This window comes from Channa argus, chromosome 14, assembly GCF_033026475.1.
Source record: "Channa argus isolate prfri chromosome 14, Channa argus male v1.0, whole genome shotgun sequence".
Classification (NCBI taxonomy): domain Eukaryota; kingdom Metazoa; phylum Chordata; class Actinopteri; order Anabantiformes; family Channidae; genus Channa; species Channa argus.
The window spans coordinates 24,423,285-24,449,844 of NC_090210.1; the positions used below are offsets into that span (position 1 = coordinate 24,423,285).

The 26,560-nt window shown below is 39.9% G+C and overlaps 2 protein-coding genes across 2 annotated transcripts; both read right to left on the reverse strand.

Annotated features, from left to right (window-relative positions):
• Positions 1–1,787: 1,787 nt before the first annotated feature.
• On the reverse strand, positions 1,788–7,547 carry LOC137098256 (zinc finger protein 260-like). The gene is made up of 3 exons (XM_067474302.1): positions 7,277–7,547; positions 4,403–4,729; positions 1,788–3,791 (listed from the first exon to the last, which is right to left on the reverse strand). Exons 1-3 carry the CDS (start codon positions 7,446–7,448, stop codon positions 2,428–2,430), a joined length of 1,863 nt encoding a protein of 620 aa, XP_067330403.1. The 5' UTR covers positions 7,449–7,547; the 3' UTR covers positions 1,788–2,427.
• Positions 7,548–11,947: 4,400 nt separating this feature from the next.
• On the reverse strand, positions 11,948–24,303 carry vcpip1 (valosin containing protein (p97)/p47 complex interacting protein 1). Its single transcript, XM_067474644.1, has 3 exons — positions 21,484–24,303; positions 18,358–18,444; positions 11,948–17,479 (listed from the first exon to the last, which is right to left on the reverse strand). The coding sequence occupies exons 1-3, from the start codon at positions 24,128–24,130 to the stop codon at positions 16,689–16,691; spliced, it is 3,525 nt and encodes a 1,174-aa protein (XP_067330745.1). The 5' UTR covers positions 24,131–24,303; the 3' UTR covers positions 11,948–16,688.
• Between the last annotated feature and the right edge of the window lie 2,257 nt (positions 24,304–26,560).

Below are 26,560 nucleotides of genomic sequence, written 5' to 3' on the forward strand. Positions count from 1 at the left end.
CAGGTGCATTTTGCTCATAATAACAAATGGTTACAGAGCTGCTGGTCAGTGAAACCCCTTCCTCCTTATAGAAAATGTTGATGTGGGAGCTGTGGGGGGTCAAAGAGACAAGAAGTACTTTACTGTGAAACATGGTATGATAATAAAGGAGATGGCTAAACCTTTTTCACCAATTTCAGGTCAACACGGAAAGTGGCATCACCATCAATTTCAATATGAAGAAAAATGTGACAAAACTAATTGACAGATTGTAACATTAACATTTTGAAAATGAAGAATACCGTTAACAATTAGGGGCATTGTGGTTTCTGTGAGATAATGGATCACTGTAACCTGGAGAATCCTGGGTGAAGTATCAGTGAACACTTCTCTTCCATAAACTTCAGTGTATGTATGAAATACATTAAAAGTGTTATTCTCAGGTCACTCTGTCAAAGAGAGACCAGACTGAAGCAGAGATGAGACACGGAGAGAGGCACCTTCATTATAGAAACTATTCATGTTGTCAGTCTAAAGATAAAGAAGTAGAAACATTATAACATAACAAGTATATCTTTTACTTATCTATATGTGGATCACAGCACTTGGTGCATGCAGGACAGGTGAATCACCTGAATCTTCCTGGACACCAAGATTTTGTCAGTTGCAGACTTTTTCTTTTGTCCTTTATTGTTCTTACTTCTCATTTCTGTGTTTATATTTATTGTCTCACTGTAATTGTAATTTTTTTTACCTTTTAAACGTGGCATCTGTTTCATCCTGTAACAGCATGCACATTGCACCTCTGCATACATCTCTTCCACACTCTGCACATCAAGCCAGTAGTTTGACTCTCTCTCCAAATCAACAAAAACAATATGGCTCCCCACAATCGATCTAAAAAAAAGCAAATTAAACTGAAGGCCAAGGACCCTACAGGTCCAGTTAACCGATCCAGGTGACTTTTTCTGGATTACCGTAATACTTGACAATACACAGGGAATTTGAGTTGGAATGCAATGGATTACCATCATGTATGGTATGCTGTAGCTCAGTTAGTAAGGCAGCCGACAATGGACCACAGGGTCAGTGGTTCGATCCCTGCTACCAGCTACATGTCAAAGTGTACTTGGGCAAGACACTGAACCTCAAGTTGCTCCTGGTGGGTCAGGTGAGCACCTTGCATGGCAGCCACCACCATTGGTGTGTGTTAATGGGAATCAACATTGTAAAGCGCTATATAAGTGACTATTTACCATTTTATACTGGTGCAAAGTTCAGATTGTGTAGTTTCAAGTGCACTTCAATTTTGTGGTATCTCAAATTTATAGCATTTAACAGATGGCTCACTAAACTGCATCTCCGACAACACGCTCTATGGTCTTAAAGGGTTAAACCGAACACAGAATCTTAAAGGAGCGAGAGGGTGTGACGTAAAACAAAGGTCACTATACAGACTGGGAATGTTGCTGGATAGTGGCATCTATTGTAATCATTTGTTTACCAGGAAGCTCCTGCAGAGATGCTGCTTTTCAACTGAGAAAGTTTTCATGTGAGTTTACAAATTACTCGTAGAGCTGGGTATTACTAAAACGGTAGGTTCGTGCCCCGTGCTTCCTGTCGAGGGACACTTCACAAGTCTAAGTGTCCCTGGGCAAGACACTGAACCACAACAGCACAGCCCCATCCCCGGCCATGCAGTGCCAGTCCCAAGACTGGTAGACATTGGGCAGAGTTGCACGAGGAAGGTTATCCGGGGTAAAAACTGTGCCAAATCAACAATTTAATAAAATGCATTTTAACAAATGCCATCTTAAACAATTTTCCTAGGTAAAGTTTTTAATGTCAGTACCAATACCAGCACTTTGAGCTTGAATCCAGTTCCTAAACATTACTTTAAAAAAAAAAAAAAAATTTTCTAAAACCAATTCTAGCAAAATTATACTACACATCATGCTACAAATCTAGTTTATTTTGCAGTAGTTTGAAATATTTACACTTAAAGCAACATAAAAATTAAAAGCCATTTATCACAACTTAAAGTTGTCTGCTAACATATCAATGACTAAAAAGTATAAAAGCTGGATTTGAAGAAGGAACCTCCAGGTTACCAAATCCCAGATGTACTTCCTGAACCGCATCCACTTTAACAAAAAATATTATAGAATAAAAAAACTAAATACAAACAATGCAAAAAATTGCAAGTCATGCTTATTGACTCACTGATGCAGATGAGATTTATCATCAGGGAATGACAAAGGATATTGATTTCTGTCTGTACTGGACAAAGTTCAGTACCGAATCCTAATTACTACGGTTTCTGGAATCTTCCTCATATACTGTATATCAAAAGAACATTGCTTCTCATCTGTGTGGATTCTCACATGTACTATTCAAGTTGCTGCATCATTAAATCTTTGTCCACATGTCTTGAAAAATTGTAGTTACTCATCTAGTATGTGTTTTCAAATGAGTTCTCAATGTTGAACTCAGACTGAATCTTTTCCCACAAGTGTGGCAAACATAAGGTTTCTCACCTGTGTGGATTCTCATATGGTTTGTCAACGATTGCATACACCTAAAGCTTTTGTTGCATGTCTGGCAAGGGAACGGCCTCTCACCTGTGTGGACTCTAATGTGGTATTTGAACGTATCCTTGTTAGTAAATCTCCTCCCACATGTGTTGCAAAGGTAAGGCTTCTCACCTGTGTGTCTTCTTAAATGAATATGTAATGTTGATTTGAGAAGGAATCTTTTTCCACAGGTGTTGCAAACGTGCGGCTTCTCTCCTGTGTGGATTTTCATGTGCGTTGACAAACCTGATTTAGAAACAAATGTTTTCCCGCAGGTCTTACAAGCGTACGGCTTTTCACCTATGTGGGATCTCATGTGGGTTTTATAATTTGAGCAATCATTAAATCTTTTCCCGCAGGTCTTGCAAAGATATGGCCTCTCACCTGTGTGGATTCTCATATGGACCACCAAGGCTGACCTACTTATAAAATCTTTCCCACATGTGTTGCAAATATATGGCCTCTCACCTGTGTGGATTCTCGAGTGGATAAACAAGCCTGAAGAAGTTCTGAAACCTTTCCCACATGTCTTGCAAATACATGGCCTCTCACCTGTGTGTAGTCTTACATGCTCTATTAAAGACGCCTTTCTACTAAATCTTTTCCCACATGTACTGCAAATCTCAGCCTCATCTGTGTGAACTTTAAAATGATCAGTCAGTAAAGCTTTCTGCTTGAATTGCTTCCCACAGCTGGTGCAAACATATGGCTTCTCACCTGTGTGATTTGGTAGATGTCTTTTTAACTTGTGTTCTTTCTTTTTACCAGCATGGATTCTCAGATGTCTATTCAACTGGGACTTATACCTAAAGGCTTTGCCACAAGTGTCACATTTAAAAGACATTTTACATGTCTGAGTATTAAGGTGAACATCTGACATGGATGAATTGTCCACATTGCTTCTGTGATGCCTCTTTTTCAGCTTTGACAATCCCAAGCTAGCTTGGCTTTCTTTATGGTCTTGGCTGTCAGCTACTGGAGAGCTGTGAGAGAGGAGCTGATGATTATTGTTTGGTTGTGGTTGACTGTGGTCACTTTCTTCATCAGTCGGAGTCAACATAATGGTATCAGTCTCCAGCTTCATTAGCAACTGTTCTCCCTCCAGATTTCTGCAGAGTTGCTCCTGTTCCTCTTTAATCTTTGGAGGCTGTGGTTCCTCCTGATCCAGCCTGGAATTCCCCTCGTTGTTACAGAACTGCTGGTCTGTGAGAACCTCCTCTGCCATACAGAGATTTTGCCCTGGGAGACAGGAAATGTGTTACTGATGCCATGATAGAAAAATTGAAATCTGAGCAAATAAATACAAGTTGCACAAACTTAACTTAAAGGCAGCATTGTTAGAGAGACTGATTCTTTGTTTTATGTACAGTTTCTGCTTGTGAAAGCTTGTGACCTAAAGACCTACATTCTTTGCAATCTTTGAATAAGAAACATTCTTTTTGAACTTATTGAAAATTCACTCATTGGCATATGACACAAAGTAGTAAAGAGCCATCATTACTCACAAATACTGAGCCTTTAGTGAAGGTTCATTTAAATCCAACCACCTGTCACCTGTCACTAATTAACCTTCTAACTAACGAATCATCCAGAACAGTGTTACATGAATATTTTATACACCTGTCACAACTTTTTTTAGAGAGTGGTGCAGCATCAAACACTGAATTTGCTTATATTCAGGAAATTTAAAAAGTTGTTCAAATCTTTTCTTTGTACTTTTGTCCGATAAGAAACAATTCAGGTGATTAAATAAAATAGCATTTATTGCAATATTTAAAAAGTTGGAACTTTTGCAGTGTATAAGTCATATTCATTTTCCTTTTCTTAAAAAGCAATATGTATTTACTCACCTATCCTGTGTAGCTTAATTCTGGGATTCCAAACAATATCTAGCAGTCTGTGTTGACAATCGATCTGTTCCTTGACAGTCTCTGACATGGGAGAGCCGTCTACATTGTTGCTGTAGTAAGTAGTAGTAGGAGTCAACTTAAAGGTATCCATCTCCTGGGTCAGGACCAGCTGCTCTCCCTCCTGAATGCTGCAGAGTACCTCTCGTTCCTCTTTAATATGTGGAGGTTCTGGGTCCTCTTGGTCCACACTGGAGTTTGTCTCCTGGTTACAGAGCTGCTGGTCAGTGAGAACCTCCTCCTTCGTACAGACATGTTGCTGTGGGATCTCTGCAGGGACCCAAGAAATATTTTACTGATGAGACGATGATAAAAAAAGGACATAGCTTCCTAGCTTGGTTACAGTGCTACAGCTTAATATGGCAACACATATACGTGATCATCGCAAGCAGAGCTGACCTTACCTTTTATTAGTTTGTTAAAAAAAAAACTACTTATATTGGCTTTTTACTTGCTGAGCTGTATTTGCAAGTAGCAATACAACATAAAAGTTCTGATCTGTCTCCCTGCAGCTGCTGCTGTGCCCTCTGTTTTACAGAGATGCAGCCGGCAGTGAAACTGTTTCAGAAATATCACAACCATAACTTCACATCTGCTCATTTCACTCAGTCCACTCTTCGAATTAAATAAAATGCTCATAAACAGCCAGTTTTCCTACTTGGTGACTCACACTGTCGAGCTCTGCACAGGTGAAGCAACAGGTGATTGTAACAGAAACTCAGTTAACAGTGTTGAAAAAAAGTGTTATTTTAAAGGGAATTTGCATTAACGCCTTATCACATTATCACACCTATGAAATAATCACAAATGTGAACCTCTGACAAACATACATATAAAATGTCAGTATATCCAGAAGACATTTCACTGTGATCGGAAGGTTCCCAGCTGTCAAGAAAACTGAAAGAACAAAGAAGAAGCTGATGATCAGAAGGTCTGGATTTATTCCTCGTATATAAGACCAGGTCAGCAACAGTGAGCAAACCACACAATCACCTGACAGGACTGCTCACGGCTAAAGGAATCCACCAGACTAATGATTTGAAGAACTGTTCAGAATCAATGGGATCTTCAGCAGCTTCAAAACCATCTCTGTACAACAATGGATCATCCTTTATATTTCACTACATGTCACCCAGTGGAGATGATGTGTTTTTAAAAGATTTTGCACAACAATGGATTTTTATGAAATCAAGAAATGAGTGAACCCAAAAGTTTAGCCATCTAGCAATATGCAAATCATAAATCAATTTTAAAAGTATTCAGAAACAGAATGGCAATGTTGCTGTAATTACTGTCATTTGGATATGGTTGATAAAGTTGACTGTAGAGACTGGCCTGACTTTAAAAACTCTTTTTGATGGTTAATGGGGTAAAGTTACGTGAAACAAAACAACTTCAACAAATAGAGGACTGTTAGTAATCTGTACTGTTAATTTGACCTTATTTTATTGAAAGGATACTTCTTCACCCACTGGTTACTTCAATACGTTAATCAAGTTTGCTTTTGATATTTAGATTGTTGCACTGCTTTGGATTACAACTGTCTGAGAGATTCACAAATTCTGGGCCAGAGTCTCGCGCAGAAGACTCCGATTTTCCTACCAAATAAAACACATAGGCAAATAGGCCAGATGTATGTAAAACTGCTTTTAGGTGAAATATCAGAAATAATGTTAGAAAATGATGATAATTGTCAAAGTTTACTTTTCTTATCACTCCAGCCTTTGTCACAACAACTCTAGATACTTATTGGAACAACCATTTCTCTCCCATTACACTGTCTAATCTACTTGATACCATATCGCATATGAAAGCATTAACTGGTCCACTTGACATTATTCTGACAAAGTTTTTACTGGCTACCGCCCCATTTTCAAACTGCCATTTGTCTCTAAAGTGTTTCGCTAAATTGGTCTCGCTGCAGTTGCTGGCAGTTTTGGAAACAAACAAGAGTTTTTAAAAGTTCCAATTCGTTTTTTGTGGTTTGTTGAGAATTAATGCTGACTGGCTTATGCTCTGTTCTAGTGCTGTTGGACTGAAGAGCTGCATTTGAAACGGTTGATCATAATGTTCTGTTGGATGCACTGAAGCACTGGGTGGGTATTGGGCACAGAGTTAAACTTGTTTGCTTCATATTTGTCAAATAGGAAATCTGGTGTTTCCATTGACAATTATATATCATCCCTCTCCCCGTCTGAGTATGATGTTTCCCAAAGATCAATAATTGGTCCAATTCTCTTCTCAATCCCACTGGGATGTCCGATATTAGAAACTGGATGTCTTTAAATTTTCGGGAATTAAATTCATATAAATCGGAAATTCTCAGAACTGGACAGAAACCTTGGTGTTTTATTTGACTTGAGTTTTGAGCATCACATCACTAAACTAGTTCAGTCCTGCTTTTATCATCTGAGGAATATTGCAGAGCACTGACCAAGTTACTTTGTACAGGTTTCAAGTGTAGGTGCCACGAGGCAGAGAAACTTAAAATTGAGTTAAAATATAAAATCCCTTGCAGGAGTTTGGTTCACATATTCTAATCATGTTCAAACATCGATGTCTCTGACAGAGACAAACCCACTCAGGCTCCACTAAACACAATTCATCGGTTGTTTAAGTCTTTGTGGTTTGTTAAGAATCACAAAACCAAACGTTAAGATCACAAGCTTTTCCTTTCAATTTCTCCAAGTATGATATTTATTTAATTACATCTTCAATGCTAACTTAGCCCCTTTATTCTTTACATTCGTCCATGTCCCTAAAACTAATTGTAAACGTTAATTTAACTTTCATTGAATGTATTCTGCTTTCACCCACCGATCCTCTGTAGTTTGATCTGCGGTTTCCAAACGATGTCCAACAATCTGCGCTGACGATCGATCTCTTCTTCGTACTCGACGATAGTTTTTCCAAAAACTCCCAATATTTCTTCGGCAGCAGCAGTTAGTCGCTCGGTGACAAACTGTCTCAGATACTGAACTGAGGACATTGTTGCTGCGTTTATACTCAGAGATGTATCTAAAATACGAGCACGTTTTCCCGCTAACTACACACACGCGCGGAGCGAACGTTGCACGCGCCTCTTTGTTTACGTCGGCCTGATGTCACAGCGGGAAGCTCCGGCAGCAGAACGAAGACAGTTTTTCGTTCCGCCTTATATGTTTTAAATTTCACATGAAGAAAACACATCAGCAGTGTTGAAAGAAGTGTTCAGATTTCAAATGGAGAAAACTCTGTGCAATTCAACGTGAATTAAAATATTTGCTGAACTGTTATATGAAAACAATTCACTGAAATTGGTCTCAGTGCTTGTTATCCAGAAAACCAGAGCTAATACAGACTTGCCCTGTTTAATATGGTCGCGTTGTTGAAGTACATTTATGCAAACAATGCACCATGTACATATTGTGTCTAAGGACCCCCTACAGCAGTCAGAACACATTTCACACATTCATACCTGGTTGGGTGGGATTTGAACCCACTACCTCCTGCATACTAACCCAATGCTCTGAGCCACCAGGCCCCAAAAGAACATGGGTTTTGACCTTATGGACTTTTGTATGCTTCTTCATCATTAAAGTTTTCCTCATGTCTTGCAGACAAAGCTGTCTGGATTCTCCGATGTAAATTCAATTGGTACATTACTGATAAACACTACAACAAATGTCACATCTGAAAAACTTTTCTTTGACTCAGTATCACAGAGAGTTTCTGACATTAGAGAGCTGTCTGCATTGGTACTGTGGCATATGTCTTCTTTGACTCTGCATTTCTAGTTGATCCTGGGTCTACATGCTTTCTTCCTTCCTGGTTACTGCTTCCTTCTGGTTCACTGGGCTCATTTTCCTCATCAGTCAGAATCAACTTTAAGGTATCAGTCTTCTGCTTCAGGACAAGCTGCTCTCCCCAATGACGAGTTCCTCCTGTTCCTTAATAGTCTGTGGAGGTTTTGGGTCCTCTTGGTCCAGACTGGAGTTCATCTCCTGGTTCCGGAGCTTCTGGTCAGTGAGAACCTTCCCCTCCTTACAGACATGTTGCTGTTGGACCTCTGGAGGGACAAAGAGACATATGGAACATTTTACTAATAGGCCACAAAAGCATATAAATACAAGTTTAAAACATTTTCGTGGCTCTGTAAAGCTAATGCTTCACACACACAAAACTTATGATGTATAAATGTTGGGTACCAGAGTAAATAACTCAAGTTTCTGACTCACCTCTCAAAGAAGCTCAGTTTAGATGATAAAGACCAGGACAGTAAGTGAAACTTTGCTGTTATAGTGTTTGTGTACTTTCTTTAAGCAATTCTGCAGTTTGTGTTCAGCCAAAAATTGTCTAAGGCTCTAAACAAAGGAATAGATATTAAACAGCTGACACTTCTTCTACATCAAGCCAAAATTTATTTATACAAGACCTTTACAGAACAAATGTTACAGGGTCCTACACAACTAAACATGTCAAACAACAGAAAGCATCTCCCTGTTAGATTTTTATTCATACTCTGTCAGCAAATTGTTAGTTCTGGGAAACCAAAGCAGAGGCCCTTTCAAGGACTTCCATGTCAGCCGTATATCACATCCAAGCTAATACTGCAAACAGCAACCGGGGCTGTTAACTTACAGCCAGCATGCAAGCAGATGTTTACCTCAAGATTTGGGCTTGGATCATATTTAATACTGACACCCAGCTTCACATAATATTAGATCATGAAAAAGATAATATGATCTTTTTAAGTACAGAACCTGTGTAATTCTCATTACATTCACAATAAGCACAAGTATGAAAGGCCCCTGTCAGATACATATAAACACAGGTTATAACGGGAATAACATTATGACCAAATGTGCAATTAAAGGCAATCCAATACAGAGGCTCTGCCATGAATTCTACTTTTACCAGGTTATAATTTCTCAGTTATTAGGTTAAAACTGATAATTCTACTATATGTTTATTATAGAGGTCAAAGTGGGTAGTGGTGTTGTACTGGAGCGCATTATAAGAATAGGTGGTTCTAATGTTTAGCCACCTCATTCATTTTAAATAGGGGGGCCTAGTGAAAATAAATTTGGTTTTATTGTTTGTTGTCTATCAGACTCTAGATAAAGCAGTCCACGAATCTGTTAAACTGATTAGACCAACTACTAATAACATCAAAACATCAGACACCAGTCTGTAAAATTAACTTTTATGACATCAAATCATCAGCAAATGAGTTAGTTCTGAATCAGAGACGCTTATATCTGAACTAAGTATTGAAAATAGAAGCTTTAGGTGATTATGTGTAAATACAAATGTTAGTAATATTTTGTCTTCTGCTGCCATGTAAAGTCAGGTACTCTATTCCTTGACATTCAGCTTAAATTGAATAATGGCCGCATTGAGTTTCAGCTTCAAATGTTTTTTACATAAATATTGAAATAACTCTGAGAGAGGTCACAATTTTAACTTATGAAACTTGACTACTAAAGGCCTTTACCTCCTCTGTAAAACTGCTGCTGGTTGTGCTATGGCATATATGACTGCCAGTTAAAGTGTCCCAGTCAGGTCTTTCAGTCTACCTGACATGAGTGAACAGTACTGATGCGTGGCTTCTTCCTTGTAAGATAGATTAATAATATGAAATTCTGTTGGAGCAGCTCCTGATGCCACACAAATTAATCTATACAAAAGGAAATAGAATTATAAAAACAATTGTAAACACTTATTAGATGTCCATTCGTCTATGTCAGTGTATTATATATTGCTAAGGAAATTATTCAGTGATGCACACTACACAGAGTGTATGTCACACAAGGTATATCTTGCACAAATATATGTCAGGTGCAATAAATACTATTTATGTGTTTATGTGAATGAAGTTTACTGTAATGTTTGCCAGAAGGGAGGAGGAGGAAAATCTTCTGACTCGGATGTGAGGGGTCAGTAATGATGGCCATGGTGCAGCTTGTGCACCATAATTTGCTGAAAAGACTTTCTGTTTTGTGCAGGACAACCAGAGCACCATTCTGTGATGCAGTAGGTGATGACACACTCAATGAGTGTCATCACATCATCAAAGTTCACCAGCAGTTGTTGTGGGAGTTCTTTTGTAGTTTAATGTTACGTTTCTAGATGTAGTTCTGGGCGGTAATAGGAGACACCTGTTTTCCAAAAGTATTCCCAAGCCATGTGTCTATATTCTTAACAGTAGCATGACAGTTTCTCATGCAGTGTCACCTGCAGGCTTGAAGGTCACACACGTCTACAGTGGTTTCCACCCATATCATTGGGACCATGAGCAGATTCTTTTTAACTAATTGACAATTATCTCATTGGCATTTGGCACATGACCCATCTTTGCTTGCAAAGACTGAGCTTTTGCTGAATGCTCCTTTATACACACCTGTTACTAATTAACTTGCTAATTTTGGAATCTTCCAGAACAATGTTACATACATTTTTTTAACCTTTTCAGTTTTACTTTGCCTCTGTTTCTGACTTTCTTAAGTGTGCTGCAGCAACTCGAACTTTGATTCAGCACCTATACGTGCATTCACATCACTCCCAGAGATGGACACATTAAAGCCTTAGTAATTATAGTTTCATTCTAAAATACACAACTGTCCGAGAATAGTATTTAAAACTACAGTAACACAGGTATATTTTGGTCATACAGCTAAACAGATGCACAAAAACTGCAGTCTTTTATCAATTGTGGTACAATACCTGAGTGAAGAGATTCTGGAAATCCAACAGTGAAGATTTAATTTGTCAGAATATGCCATACGACAAATATGGCCAAGTATGTGCCAAATGCCACTTACATTAATTACATGTCACTCCTTCAGTTATGCCTATTGAACATGTGGTAATTCCTTTGTTCAAAACTGTATTACACTTTAACAATTTACAACATTTAAATACTTTAATCATGTTCTAATTTCTCGCTGATAAGAAAAGTCTTCACTTTGACCACTTGGTTACATGTATCTGCAGCTTTGATGAACAGACTGCTTGGATTTCAGTGTGAATGTAGTTATTTTTCTGCCTTGTATACCTATATAAGACATTTATTTATTATTATTAATATTATTATTGTTTCTCCGGCCAAACTTTGGCAAAAAATAAAGGACACGTAGTTTCAGTTACTTTTACAAGTTGATGTTTGTTTGAATAAACCAGTGTCTGTGTGGAAAGCTGGAAACTCATATGTGCACATTCACAAACACTGTGGTAACCTCAGGACAACAGTGATAAGATGATTTTATCCCAAACGGACAGGATAAGCTGTCAGTGACGACACAAAACAAACAGAGGTGAAGGAAGAGATTTTATTTTTGGGGGTTGAAAATTCATCACACATGCAAACAGTGATGTCAAAGCCGGTTGTCATTATTATTTTATTAGCAAACCAGAGAGAAGTAAACAACAACAACAAAAAAGCTGAAGAAACTGAACAATCTGTGTTTCCGTAGTTTATGTACAGGTCCAAATATACTACAATATATACTATTATACAGCTGGATTACAATTCATGTCATTAGTACAGCAGTCACAAAGAAAAACTTTAAGTGTTTAACAGCAGTGTCTTCTTCCTTCGGATTTGTTTCCTCTCTTACTGATGATGACGATAATGACTCGGGTTCAGCTAATGAGTCTGCTACACTAATGTTCCCTCTCTTGCTCAAAGTGCTAAGTCTCACATTTGCTAACTTCAATGCCAAAAAGAAACTTCATATCTGTGATTCACACAACTGGGAATATGACCAAAACCAGAAAACAAAAAGGCCAAAGAACATTTTTAAGGTCAAATATGAAGATTTAAGTTTAAATAAAGAACGTCTGACATAAAAAAATCACACAATTAAAAGTTGAACAAAAAAAGCCTTAACGCAAAACAAAGTTTGTGTTCAAAAAACAAACAAGAACAGGTTTTAAGGCCTGACAATGAGTTCCTCCATCAATGTCATTTCAAGAGCAACATGGAGATTTGGAAAAACATTTTGCTGGCAGCAAAAGCGACTGATTCGCAGATTCTTAATTTTAAAGGACATTTGACATTTTGGGATATTGTGGTTCTTTGTCCAAACATTTCTCACATAATTTCTTATCTCTGCATAACATCTCGTCTGGCACACAACCCTTCTGTAAAATCTGAACATTTTACTTAAAGCTTGTACCAATTAAACAAACAAAATGTATGAGATAATAAACTGAAACAGTACACAGTCGGTCTAAGCAGCCAACTCTTACTAAAATATTCCTCTCAATTTGTTTCATTGTCAGATCAGCGAACATTTCTGTGGGTAATAAGCTCTGCTCTAAGACGAAGACACCATCACTTTGGTGTAGGAAGCAACAATAACTGCAAGGGTCTTTATTAGCATCTAATCACAGCATCAAAAGGAATCATGTATTCTTAATGAATCACTAAGAGTCGGTTTCTTCTTATGTGATCTTAACATTTTGATATGTGGGATTTGCCCTAATGAGAAATAGGCTGCTTTTCTATTTTAAAAATAAAATTAGTGTGCAACAACACAAAGCTTTCTCAGGTCCAGGTTCTGAGTTCAAAGGTTTCTAACTGTAATTCTGGCTCCCAATTAAATAAGTAAAAAAACTTTAAACCTCCTCTGTTCTCAGCAATGAGCCAGAATGTCTTAATGCTCAAAAGAACAGTGAACACCTTTGTGAGACCGTGGTCGACTGAAACTGTTATTAAAATAGACATAAGCAGCAGGCTAAGAATGACTGTACTAATGATTCTTTTATTCTGCAAAATATCTCCCCGCAAGAACAAGAATCTACATTTTTTGAAACAGAAGCCAATCATACATGATACATTATTTATCTACATTAAGATCTTTGACACCCAAGTGTGAAACCATTTGTGGGGTTAGTTTTGTGCATTTTGAAAACCACGTCCAAACCATGCAAAACAAACCAAATGTTCAAAAATGTGTCGTTGTTAGTCGTAGATTCAACCTTTTTTTTTTTAAAGACTCTTAAATAAATCCAGTCAAAAACACAAGGCTGTCCATATACTTCTGGCCACATTGCGTAGCTTTCAGCTCCAAAACATAAAATCCTTCAGGATAGTTCTTTAGCAACAAAACTAATTTGTTTTTGCTACTCACATCCTGTGTGTACAAATGCAAAAAATGCGGAATGTGAACCAATACTGAAGCTAAAGAGGCACAAACTGCAACAACCTGACGGGGAACAGCAACAAGGTCTGAAAATAGAGCAGGGCTAATGACTTATGAGAAGCAAATAGGAACCTTTGGATGTGATTAGATGCTTATAAAGACGTCTGCAGCAGTTTGGATGTCAGAAGTAAAAAGAAGAGAAAGCCAAAAAAACTACAATCTTTTAAATGCTACGAGACCGGGAGACTTCTTCTGTGTGAAACAGCTTAGCACCCGCAGTGGTTTGTTTAAACCTACAGTTTAAAGTACATCCTCCACCATAAAGGTGATAATGTTCAGGTTTTGTTGATTAAACTTTGTGGTGATGTTGTTGGGCAGCAGACAGTCGAGTCAACATCTTTCTGAAACATTTTGAACAAAACTGGAACATTTTCACCTTCATGAAGAAGGATTTATTGCTGTACTGTTTAATTAGACTAACCTAGTTTTAAAGAGGTGTACCTAATAAACTGGACACCCACTGTGTGTGTTTGTTTGGAGGGTGGGGTTCACTGAAGAAGTCTGTATAGGACAGAGGCACCTGTAGATTAGTTTCCTTTATCAAATGTCAGATCCAGAGACTGAAAACCAGAGACTTGAACCTGGTTTATCTTTGGACACATTCTGCCTTTAAATTTGGAGGTTTTAAACATAAATCAGCCAAAGAGCCAATGAAACACGATGACAGAAAAGGTTGCACTTCTATGGGATGTGAACCTGCATGATGTTCTCGTTCGAGCGACAACAACCCTGTTGGTATTGTAGCATGTTTGACCAACATGTCTGGTTCATTACCAAACTGACTCAGAGCTCGTGTTCACTCTAAACATTTATCATGGTGCCCACTTTCAGGGCTGAGTGTGGGGTAAAGGGGTAGTGTGACAGTAAGATAAGAGCAAAGAAACCTAAAAACTCATGCAGCTCAACACAAACCCCACACTTTGTAACATTTCTCATTTTCATTCCAGTGGCGAACTCTAACTGCATTTCACCAACTTACAGTTAAGGTAAAATGGCATTTCTAAAATTAAATGATCTGTTGAAACTCTCAACATCTTGTAATAATGTCGTCTTTAGATGAGAAACACCCCCTGCAGCTGCTTTTAAGTTGCTCACGCATGATTCTGTGCAGAGTTTCTCCACAAGGGGGATTTTTCTTTCCCTTTTGCACATCATCAGACCGACTGACAACCAAACACCAAACATCTGTACCACCAACCAGCAACACCTACGGACCTGAAGTCACTTCTGCTCGATTTTTATTTATGTTTACTAAAATATGAACTGAACATTTGCATCTGCTTTGCATCTATTACCAAGAAAACACTAGTTTCATATTGATAAACTGTTAATTTTACTAGAGGCAAACACTTCTATTTTATTGTTTCAAGTTTTGAGAGGGACAGGATCAGCTCTACGGATGGACATGTGCTTCAGATTTAAATTGAATCAAATGTTGGCTGTGTGTGGTTTTCATACAAACAATGGAACATTGCTGTGTCACACTGACCACATTCAAGTCCCCATTAAACACAAATCTGAACACAATACTGCATACTGCCGTAAAACACATTTTTCTAAGCGAAACTATCTTCTATTTTCCTCTAAACATGAACTGAGCCACACGAAGCTATTTTAGGCACTTGACCATTTAACAGATGTGTCTTAACTGCAATAATTATGTGTAGAAATACTCGTGAACTACGTAAAGAGTTTTGATACTGTCAGAGCTGACAATATTTAGAAATAAGTGATTCAACCTACACTGAACAATGACAACTGTAATTCAAGGCTTTTCAAGGCTAATAATTAAATCGCTATATATTTCAGTCAATATTTGTTTTAAGCAGAAATACTAAATGTGCTTCCCAGTACATTTTACAGGATAAAAACCCGTCACTGGTGTCTTGAAATGCCTTCACTTGTATGTTTTACAGCTGACACTTCTGCTAAATGATTGCTGATATTGATATATTTTCAACAATCTGTGGACTGTGGACACAGGATGTTACACTGCATTAAATAATGAACAAAAAGTTAGAATACAACACACTTTAGCAGCCGATGGTATCGAACTTCCTGGCCTGTAGGTGCTGCAAGTTGGTCTCAAGCTGGATTCAGGTAACAAAAACACTGTTGTGGAAAATAAAATTCAGAAAAGTTAAATTGAAGTGGTGACTGTTGGGAGATGGAAGCTTACATTTTTCTACCAAGCAGTTGGACACAGATTAAAGCTCCTCCTGTGGTCCTCAGACAAAGGGACAGTGAAAAAGCAGATTCTGGTGAAGAAGGCGTTGATGCATACAGAGGCTGGTGCACGATTCAGAGTGTGCACTTTGACGGAAGCATGTTTAAGGATGTGACACTGCTGCCAGCAACCAGCAGGTCTCCTTTTGGTGGCAGATTAAGACTCAGAGGACTTTTGTATCTACAGGAATGCATCTCACACATCACAGCATTTGTTTCCTCTTTGGATATCCGTGCGTGTTTAAAGCGAGAGGATCAAACTTCTGCAGATGGGTAGGGCTTAACATACAATCCTGTGAATCTGCGATCAACTGCAAGACAGTCGTTTACGATACATCATCAGTTCATAAGAAAAACGTATCCTAACAAGCAAAATAATTTCTTTCAGAAGCAGTAAATCAATCATAAGCTGTGTTTATTATTTACTGCATTGTGAAATGTAAGAGTTGTGTAGGCAACTACCAAAGTGCACAGAGTGTAAACACACACACACACACACACACACACACACACACACACACACACACACACACACACACACACACAGCTACAGCTTCAGTTGTGGAACTGAACTGTGGTATTGGTGTGTTCTTGATGCATCGCAGACAGCGTGTCACAGTAAATCGCCTCATCACTCAGTGGACCCGTCCCCAGACTGCACCTAGGTGAGGACGGTGGTCCCGCTCTTTAGTCATGCAGTAAACACAAGGAAACACAATGAAGACCGAAGCTTTAGAATTCGACCTGAGGCAATATGATCCACAGGTGCCGGCCAGACGGAGCGGGGGCAGGGCAGCGCCGGGGATCAGAAGTGATCAGGAGTGATCCATGGGTTCGGTTATATTGCTGTGCCCAGCATCTTGGCTCTCCATCTCCTCCAGTTCCTCTGCCTTCTCTTCTGGTTTACTGGCTGCAGATGCTCCCCCCACAGCTGGATCGCGGCTGACTGTAGAGGATACTTGACCTTTACCTGTCTTAGTCCCACCTGTCTGTTCCGGGCTGGCCTCGCCCCCTGTGGCAGCGGCACTCTGCTGCTCTCTCAGGTGACGTTCCATGGAGGCCTGGATGGAGGAGACCATCTCCTGCAGCTGCTTTCTCTGTTGCTCCATCAGGGTGGGATCCAGACCACGACTGTCCTTCATGGTGACAAAGCCCGGCGCCATGCGGACCAGCTCCCTGGTGGTGTCCTCAGGGATATCCGAAAGGTCTGGAGGGCCATGGGACACGCTAGCGCTCAGGTCCACACCGCTGCTGTGCTGACGCGTGATAGGCCGGTGCTCTGGAGGGGAGGATGCACCGGCGCTGCCCAGAGAGTGACCTTTACCCTGGAAGGCGGTGACGGTCTGCAGCTGCTCCTTCTTACGGACGACGCCACCACTACCCAGCCGCAACACACCATGGGATGGACTCCCCTCCCTGTTGCCCCTGGTGGCTGCCTCAGAACGTAGCTGCACCAATGCCTCCTTCACCAGCTCCTCCACATCAGGGCCAACAGGGAAGTGACCGGCAGCATCCACGCAGAGCTCCAGACGCTCCTCTGCAGCATTATACACAAACGTCTTCCCCGTCAGATGAGGCAGCGTGCAATGTTTCCCGTCTATCAGGCCTGAAAAACAGGAAGTAGACACAAGCTGAACAAATGCGATTAGGGACAGTCGATTTCCCAAACAAAATTATTAACACTGCTGGGGTTTTATATCTAATCAATCCAACACCTCAACACATAATGCTTTTCTTACCCTTAATAGTTCTTTGTGAACTTGAAGTTACAGAAACTACAAGATGAAATCAAAAAATTCTGATTTACATCTAAAAGTAAACCTAACTAGGAGCCTAAGTGATGATATATGTAAGCATCACCAGTGAATCAGCAAAGCGTTGTGCTGGTTTTGAATACAGAATGTGTTTGACAATCTGCCACAGTAAGCAAAGCAAACCTGTTTTTAATCACGATGTAGAGAGGAAGTAGTTACGTGTCGTGAGCTTCAATAAATGCAGTAATGGCATCTGACCAGCAGCCGTCACCATATGACTGAATTAAATGCTTTAAATCGATGAACAATCTTTAGTTTGATTGTTTAAGGTGGTTCAAAACTCAAGATACACCATAATAACGACATATCTCAATAAGTATTGATTCCTAGAGGTTTTACTTATAATAATAATAATAATAATAATAATAATAATAATAATAATAATAATAATAATAATAATAATAATAATAATAATAATCTGTCCTTCATTTGCACCACTCTGGAGTCATATGCTGATATTTCTGTTTGTCATGCACACATCCTCCTTTTAAACTTTATTACAAAACAGGGTTTTGTTTTTGCCAATGTGAATCAAGTTTATTTTAATTGCTAATATGATCACAAAAAAGAGCCCGATTATCAAACAGTAGTCTATTAATTACATGTAAAACCACTGGAAGAGGTGAGAGAGAACTGTTTTATCTGAGAATCCCAATGAAAACAAACTCACCCATGTCTTTCTTGACAATGTTGTAGAAGACGCCACCTTGCTGGAACAAGTGTGGCAGCTTCTTTGCATATGACCAAACATCCTCACCTGCAGCAGAGAGAAACAGTTCCAAGCAAGTTAACAGTGACTTCAGTGACAAAGCAGATGAAACTCATCATTCAGAGTGACGGGCTGCAGCATGCTCCCACCAATGTGACAGCAAACACACAAATTGCAATAATAAAGCAGGAGTAGCTGATTTTCAAAGCACATAAAGGTTAAATGAAACCAGCAGTTGCCTATAAGGAGGCTGCAGTTCCTTCTCTTCAGTCTGGGCCTTGTTTCTGCACCCTGGTCTATCAGTCATAAAACTATTGGTGGTGATGCAGCAACCCTGCTAACCACAGTGCTAACAATAGTATGACAACATGTGTTCAGTTCAAAATTAACCATTGAAACTTCCATTTAAAAATCACTGAAGTAAAAAAAAAAAAAAAAAAACTGCATTAGAAAAACAGACATTCCTCAAATAAGTAGACTATAAAACACTGTGAGAATAAAGCCCTTACATTCTTAATCAGAACTGCTCATTTTTTTGATTCTTTGTTTAAAATGTTAGACGTGTATTTAGTTCTAAACTGTTTAGTACAGAAACAGTCTGTGAAGCCTTTGGAATTACCTTTATAAATTATAGAATGACTTCAAACAAAGAGAATTTTCTAAAGTCGGAGCCCAGAAATCAACACAGCAGAAAGGCTGTGGAATAAGCTCAGAGACGTTCACACCAGACGTCCTGAGAATCTGTCTGAGCTGAAGCAAGTCTGATCCATAGCTACAGGAAGCTGCTTGCTGCTTAAAGACATTTAACCAGTTATTAAATCTTTGCGTTCACTAACTTTTTACACAAGTGATTTGACTGTTTAGTGGTTGTGTTCAATGAAGATGTTTGTGTATTATTAGCACATTGTTTTTCAGTGTAGTTGTGACTTCAGTGAAATCACGTCACATTTACTAAACAGTTGTATTCAGAAAACAAGCTCAACTCAAATGGTTTACTGACTTTTTCATGCCACTGCACCAGTTGTTCATTTTGCTAGTTTATGTATGAGTGAGGCTCCTGTTATTACTGTTTGTCTGTGACTGTGAGGTCTGTATAACCATGGTAAGTGGCATTATCACAGTGCATATGATTTGTATTTAAAACCCAGAAAGAACAGTTACTGTGATACAGCAGCTAATGAGAGTCTAATAAAACCATCTAACTTTAGCAAACGATATACATTTTTGACAAATCTTTTGTTGCATTTTAAATGGGAACATATATTATCTAATGTTATATGATTTATTGATGTTAATACGCCTGGATTTAAAAAGCAATATATCAAAAGTGATGTGCTACATTAAGGACCTAAAAGCACATTTGTGCAGATACTGGTTTCACTTGAGTCTCACTGTGCAGACTCTGAGCTCCAGTTTAGAAACTCAGACTGATGAGCGGATGTTTTGTTTCTTCATGGGCTGAAGGATTATTGAATGTAAGCTCTTGCTAACAGGAAGTGCAGCGTCAGGCCCACAGGGCGCTCAGAGTGCAGACGAAACCTTCCTGAATATCGGGGCCCTCTATCACGCTGCCTGTTGGCCTGATTATCTGTTTATCTGAATGCGGCAGTGACCTTTGACCCTGTTGGCAGGTGAGATGCCTGAGTCAGCACATTCAGATCAAAAACACACTTTCTGGTAGTGTTCAGGGCAGTTGAACAGGCACAGACCCTGTAAGCTCAGTTGTTACCTGCAGGTTGTTATTCATCTGCCTGCTGTGACCAATCAAGCACCAGGATACACCTGTGAACTAGACCCAAGTATGTGAGCAGAGGGAAACCGTTTCCTCTCAGCATCACAGCCACTTCCTGCTCACACTGAGGAATAACCTACTGAATTCAATGAAGTTAACCTATGCAAATCTGCAAACTACAGATAATTACTGCAGTTTTTGGCAGTAAATGAGTAAATGGGTTGTGATTTACCAAACAGACATAGACAGATTTGGCACAGGACAACACTTCCGTGAATGTTTTTCATGTTTCACAGAAATGTCCAGAGATAACGAGAAGATTTTCTTTAAATATAAAATGTTTTAACAATCTTCTTTAATTACTAAAATATAAAAAACACAACTGTCACAAATCCATAAAACCAATGTGTTGTCTTTAAACTGTTTGTCCCAACAATTTCTTTTGTAATGAAACAAAGAAAAGCAGAAACTGCTAACACCGAAAGCTGCAACCAGGACATGTCAACGGATGAGACCTGTCACTGATTATTTTTTCTGTTCTGCTCAACGAATCTCTTTAGTACGTTAAGGAACTTAAATAACAGCCCATTTTTTGTACATCATTGTAGTGATAGTATCTCAGGAATAAATTCTCTTTAAAACTCCATTAAAGACCCAGTATCTCACTATTTTGAAGGCTGTCATAATAGTAGGTTTGAACAGTAATAATTTAAACAAACAAAGGTCATATTTATTATTATTCATATTACAAACGAAGTGGTCATGTTTGGACCTAAAGACCTTAAGTTGAGCTTAAGGAGAAACATAGAATTTAAGATATGATTTAAAGTAAACTTAAAGCTGAAATGAAGTATTATTAGCAAAACTACCATTAGTTAAATAAAACAAATTTTAAAGCAGATTAACAACTTTAAAATTAGTCAAACTATATTCTTACTATAAGAATTACATATTTTTTATGTAAATATAATTTATTGCTGAATCAACTAGTTAAATGAATTACAATTTGATAACCAGCTGGTGATTTATCAAATTATTATTTGTTTTAAATTTTAACATTTTAGCCAATGTTCAAATCTGCTTTTCTCTGTTGCCTACAACTTGACTGAATCTTCAACTGTGTTTACTCTGTGTAGTTGAAAAATAAATACAACAATTAATAATTTAACTAAAAGATCATCAGTTTAAGTCAGTGTTAGTTCAGGTGATAAAGTGACTTGCCACACATGAACTTGTTACTGTGAATCTGGCTTAAGATGGACTCTCTAAATTCAATGGTTTTCTAAAAGAAAGGAAGTGATGGGGAGAGACATCAAGGGAAGCAGCTTACATGTTAAACTCATCTGTGTTCTTACCCATCAATGTTGCCAGGAGACAGAGGGAAGACATCTCAAGGTCTATGCTGTCTTGGAGCTCCCTGCTGCTCATTCTGCCGGACGTCACAGCATCATCACTCTTCATCGAGTGCAGGGCGGAGTGTGAGCTGGAGGCTCTGGGAATAGAGGCTGGAGGGCTCTTTTCCTCTGGGCCCCTCAGTATCTCCACCGTTACCCTGTCACCGTGCTGGAGCGCCACTGGCTCGTTCTCTTCTCCATCCTTTGGGGGGATCAGCTCTTTGGGTGGGAAGCCATAACGGATGCACTGCTGTGCAGGTGGCACGCCAAACTGATTAGTGATGCTCCTCTGCAGCTCTGAGAAGGTGGTGTGGACCTGCAGGGTTAGCATAGCCTGCCTGCCATCACTGGTGGTAACACGGATCTTCTTCTCCTTATTGGATGTAGATGGGGAGGAGGATTTGGTTGGCGTAGCCGGAGCTGAAGATGAGGCTTCTGGAGACCCACCAGGGGAAGATATTCGGCCTTGACCTTTGTGCTCTTGTTTCAACTTGTCAGTCCGCCGCTTCTGAGTGACAAAGGCCTGTTCACTGATGCTCTGCTGGATGCTACGCTCCGTTCGGCTCATCGTCAGCTCTTCTTTGTGGAGTGTCTTAGCTTTCTGACCAGTGAGGATGATCTTAGTGGGTGGCTGTGGGTCCACTGTCTGCTCAATCTCTGTGGTGTCAGTGAATCGCTGGACATGGGCCCCGTCGATGGACACTGGGTTGTACTCGTCCGGGTTCTTCTTGGCCGTGTGATGCAGGATGGTGTTGACAACTTTCTGCACCAAAATCTCGCTGCCAAACTCTCCAGGAAAGTGCTTGGTAACCAGCTTCATGGCCACATCGTATACATTACTATTCAAAGTTGGGTCAGTCTCATACTGAAACCAGTACACAGTCTCTCGCACCACACGACCACCCCACTCCAGCGTGATGGGGAAAGCCTCTGGGAGGTTGTCATACTCCTTTCCTTCCCAGTAATGCTTAAAGCCACAGCCACACTTACCGCCCTGTGAGCGGGTGTTGGTTCTGTCCCCATTAAGATAAACCACTGAACCGTTGCCATGGATGTGGCGGACTGATGTGCCATGACACCAGTTGCAGGTGTTAAGGGAGCTCAGTTTATAATCTGGAATGAGGATGTCTCTCTGGGGGTCATAAGAGCAGACAACATTGTTAAGGGGGAAGCTATAGTTCTTGTCTGGCCGCAGCTGGCCATGTGTGGATTTGGCTAAGTTGTAGAGCTTCCCTCCAGGAACCAACCACTCAGGTGGGACATGGAGTTCAGAGAGAGCACCACAGATGAGGCAGCGATGGAGCCGGTTCTCCATTACTGACTTCTTAGCTGCCTCAGTCACCTCCTCTGGCTGGATGCCAATCACTCCAGTCCGTCTGTAGACATACTGGTGCACATCAGCCACCAATGATGGGTGAATGTTGTGCTTCTCCATGAAAACCTCTTCCATGGCATTAACCAGCCTCATCAGATATTTATCCTGCAAGCTGCGGTCACCACCAATCACACAGCTCCCATCTGGTTCCAGTTTGATGTACTTCTTTATGAGCTCCTGAGGTACTCCCCAGGCCTTCGGGAGGAGGCGGGCCGGCAGTTTAGGTAACAAAGTGTTCTTGATTCCCACCAGAGGGATGTAGTGGTTTCTCCCAGAGCTGCTCCAGGCTATGCAGATGGGTTTGTTGAGTTTCCCATCTTTCCCCCTGCACTGCTCCTCGGGCACTAGACCAGGCAGGAAAGTGGCTGAATAATCTCCAGAGCTCCTCATTCCACTCAGGGAGTCCAACAGGATTATGGGTCGATGCAGGACATTGGCTAAGCCAAAAATGTGGATGTTCCGTAGTCCGAGCGGCACACCTTCAGGTGGGATGAACAGGGGGTCACACTCATTGATGATGTCCTCCCACTCTGCAGCATCAATAAAATCCTGAAACAGGGCCTTATAGCGATCTAGGTTCTGCTTGAAGTTCTGTTTCAGGTTTTCTCTCAGGGCGTGCCAGAACAGTTCTCTGCCCACCAGCGCTCTGGACACAGCATGGACCAGACAGTGTCCGTCTCCATCCACATGGACTGGGATGAGACATTCTCTGTTACCATTGGCTTTTTTGACCTCCTCCAGGGTGTCGTGGAGGTATATGAGGCTCCCAGACCGGTCTTTGCCATAGCCCATGGTGGAAACATGGTCAGGCTCAATGAGAAAAGCTCTGTCCCCCAGGAGAGAGCAGTCAAACATCTCGCCTTGGTTCATTTCTCTCAGCAGCTTGGCTTTGCCGGTTTGTTTGTCCATGCCATACCTGGTAAGGACTGGCGACAGCAGCTTGCAGTGGTAATTAGAAAGCCCCATTACCTTAACGAGCTCGGTCCCTTTCTTCGGCGCTCCGGTGACGCCGAGCAGGGCGTTTCTGAGCAGATTGTGAAGCACAACATCTGGATCAGTCACTTCTTCGACATTTAGCAGGCTCTTCTGTTCGTGGCGTTGACCACACTCCGTGCACTCGATGCTAATGGAACCGTAAGCGGGGAAGAATAGCCTCGCCTGACATTTCGGGTCTGGGCAGGTACCAGACAAAATACGCTTGTCTTTTTTCTTTGAGCTCTGCAACAGCGACATTTCGAATCAGAAAAGCTTAAACTATCTATTAACTTCACAAAACCATGATAGTCCGAGTACTGGTAGGCTGTCAGATGAGCTCTGACTCCGCTAACGATAGTTATTAACCAAAATAACACAAGAACAACACGGAAGCGGCTGTTTTTTTTTAGCCACTGACCGTTGCCAAACGTAATACGTAATGACGTCAAATTGTGGGACTTGTAGTGCTGCATGTAATTACTTTTAACGTACTAAATTCAAGAATCGAAAAAAATGTCCTTGCTTTTTATTTCTGTCTGCATAGAAATATTGACATTAAGAGAATAACTATTTATCAAACACGTATCTATCGTTAAAACCTTAAAATCAGCAAGGTTTGTGATCAGTTGACTACATTTACCATAATCCAACGCGCTAGGATGAAGCTACGTTTCGTTGTGTCAGGAAGTCAGTAAAGCAGAATCATGGCAGTTTAGGCAGAATGTGTGATTGTTTCCCAAAATGTTTTCTACTTTAATTAACCAGATATTTATTAAATGAGTTTGTGGCTGCATGTGCGAATGTAGACTTGTGTTGCAGTGTGGTTTGAGTTATTTAGGCCATAACAGTAGCTGAGTTTGAGTTTAACGATACTGAACACCGGAGCTTTGTGGTTAGCTGAGCTTAGCATAGCCACTAGCCAGCTGCGTGAACAAGCAGAGCAACGCTGCTAAACCGTAAAACTAAACCTAAACATGGATTATATTGCACACGAAAAAGCAGCTATTCATGTCCGAACACTAATGACGTTGTAGACACAACTGTAGCCTCCCTGGATCTGGACGTTAAAACAAAGATGCGTCTGTTTAATGGTTCTGTGCTTTGCGACCAACAGAGACAAATTAAAACACAGCTTCTTTAATTCTGAGTGACTTTGAATCAATACGTCCTCAACTCCATCCACCAAATTGCACGTTTTAGTTCAGCAAACTGGCTCAAACCGTTTACTGCTGCCATCTGGTGGGACAATAACAAACCACATGACAGTACGGATTTTTAGAAGTGTCCGCCGAACCACCAACAGCCCATTCCCCTCCCCAGCCGCGCAGGGCGTGTTTCAAGCCCGGTAGAAATTGGAGAGGGTTGCGTAAAACTGCCAAATAGACATGCAGACAAATGATCTGCTGTGGCGACCCTGAACTCACGGGAGAACCCGAAAGGACAAATGAAAAAATAGTGAATGTAATTAGTTAGTAATATAAACCCTATAGGAAACAATTTTCCTAGCAAACATAATAAGACAGACCGGCAAAGAAATGCTAGAAGAATCATTACTAAAAAGAAAGAAATAGCTGAAAGAAATATTGCTTCCTTATATATTGAACTTCAAAGGCAATGATGTGATGTCATCAATGAAGTCACCAAAGCAATAATTGATTAAAGTATAAACGATATTTCAAGTCAAGTCAAGTTAAGTCAAGTGGCTTTTATTGTCATTTCTACTCTACACAGTGGTTCACAGTACACAGTGGAAACGAGACAATGTTCCTCCAGAACCAAGGTGCTACAAAACAGCTAATAATGCTAATAATGTCCCTTATAAGCTGAATGCTGTGAAGTTTGAACAGTGTTTCTATCTGAAAGTATTCCAAAGTAGTTAGGCTCCAAAACAAGTACGGAAGACATAATAATAATAATAACAATATTACGGATTAGTAGATGAGTACATGTAAGAACTCCAACCCTTACACAGCTCAGTATCTGGTCCAAGATCTTTTAGCTTGAACCACTTGGATGTAACTCTAAGATTCTGACAGTTAAAGGACAAATGGATCCAGTTAAGTAGCTACTGCTCATCCTATAGAGAGTTTCATGGGCCCTGGAGCCTACTCTCTCCTTGGAAAACTAATTATAATAATCCAAATATGATTTTGGATAAGTCTCGTTATTTATTTATTTTTTTGATTCTTTGAAGCTGGTTTAAAATGTATCTGGAGTTCATCAGCCAAACCTTTCAAAAAGCAGGTTTATTTATTAGCTGGATCAGGACCCAGACATGAAGTTATTTAAGATTCTAATCACTTCCTTTAAAAGAGCCTATAAAGCAACAATCTCTTGATTTAAGCATCACAATGAAAGTCCATATTCTCATGCACATTAAAATATAACAATGAATTAGATGTGAAGTTAAATTGTTAACTTATTCTTTTTGACATCTCATTCTTTTATTCTAATTGAAAAACGTGTGCATACATGTGGTGAAAAAGGTAACAACATTACTCATGGACTGAACACATTCACTGGAAACTGGCGAAAGTGAGATCATGATGGAACAATACAACAGTAAAATGTTGAACTTATTTCTATTAATCTATTGCCCCAGTGCATGCTGGGAAGTTTCCTAACCTACCAGCCACATTTGCCGCCAACCATCAGCCAAACAAATTAATACTCGTGACATTTTCAACT

Coding starts and splice junctions, on each gene's coding strand:
- vcpip1 (XM_067474644.1), bottom strand. CDS start 24,130: ATGTCGCTGTTGCAGAGCTCAAAGAAAAAAGACAAGCGTATTTTGTCT. Junction 18,445..21,483: donor TCTCCTGGCAACATTGATGG/GTAAGAACACAG, acceptor TCTCTGCTGCAG/GTGAGGATGTTTGGTCATAT. Junction 17,480..18,357: donor CATTGTCAAGAAAGACATGG/GTGAGTTTGTTT, acceptor CCTGTTTTTCAG/GCCTGATAGACGGGAAACAT.
- LOC137098256 (XM_067474302.1), bottom strand. CDS start 7,448: ATGTCCTCAGTTCAGTATCTGAGACAGTTTGTCACCGAGCGACTAACT. Junction 4,730..7,276: donor GATCAAACTACAGAGGATCG/GTGGGTGAAAGC, acceptor GGGTCCCTGCAG/AGATCCCACAGCAACATGTC. Junction 3,792..4,402: donor AATTAAGCTACACAGGATAG/GTGAGTAAATAC, acceptor CCTGTCTCCCAG/GGCAAAATCTCTGTATGGCA.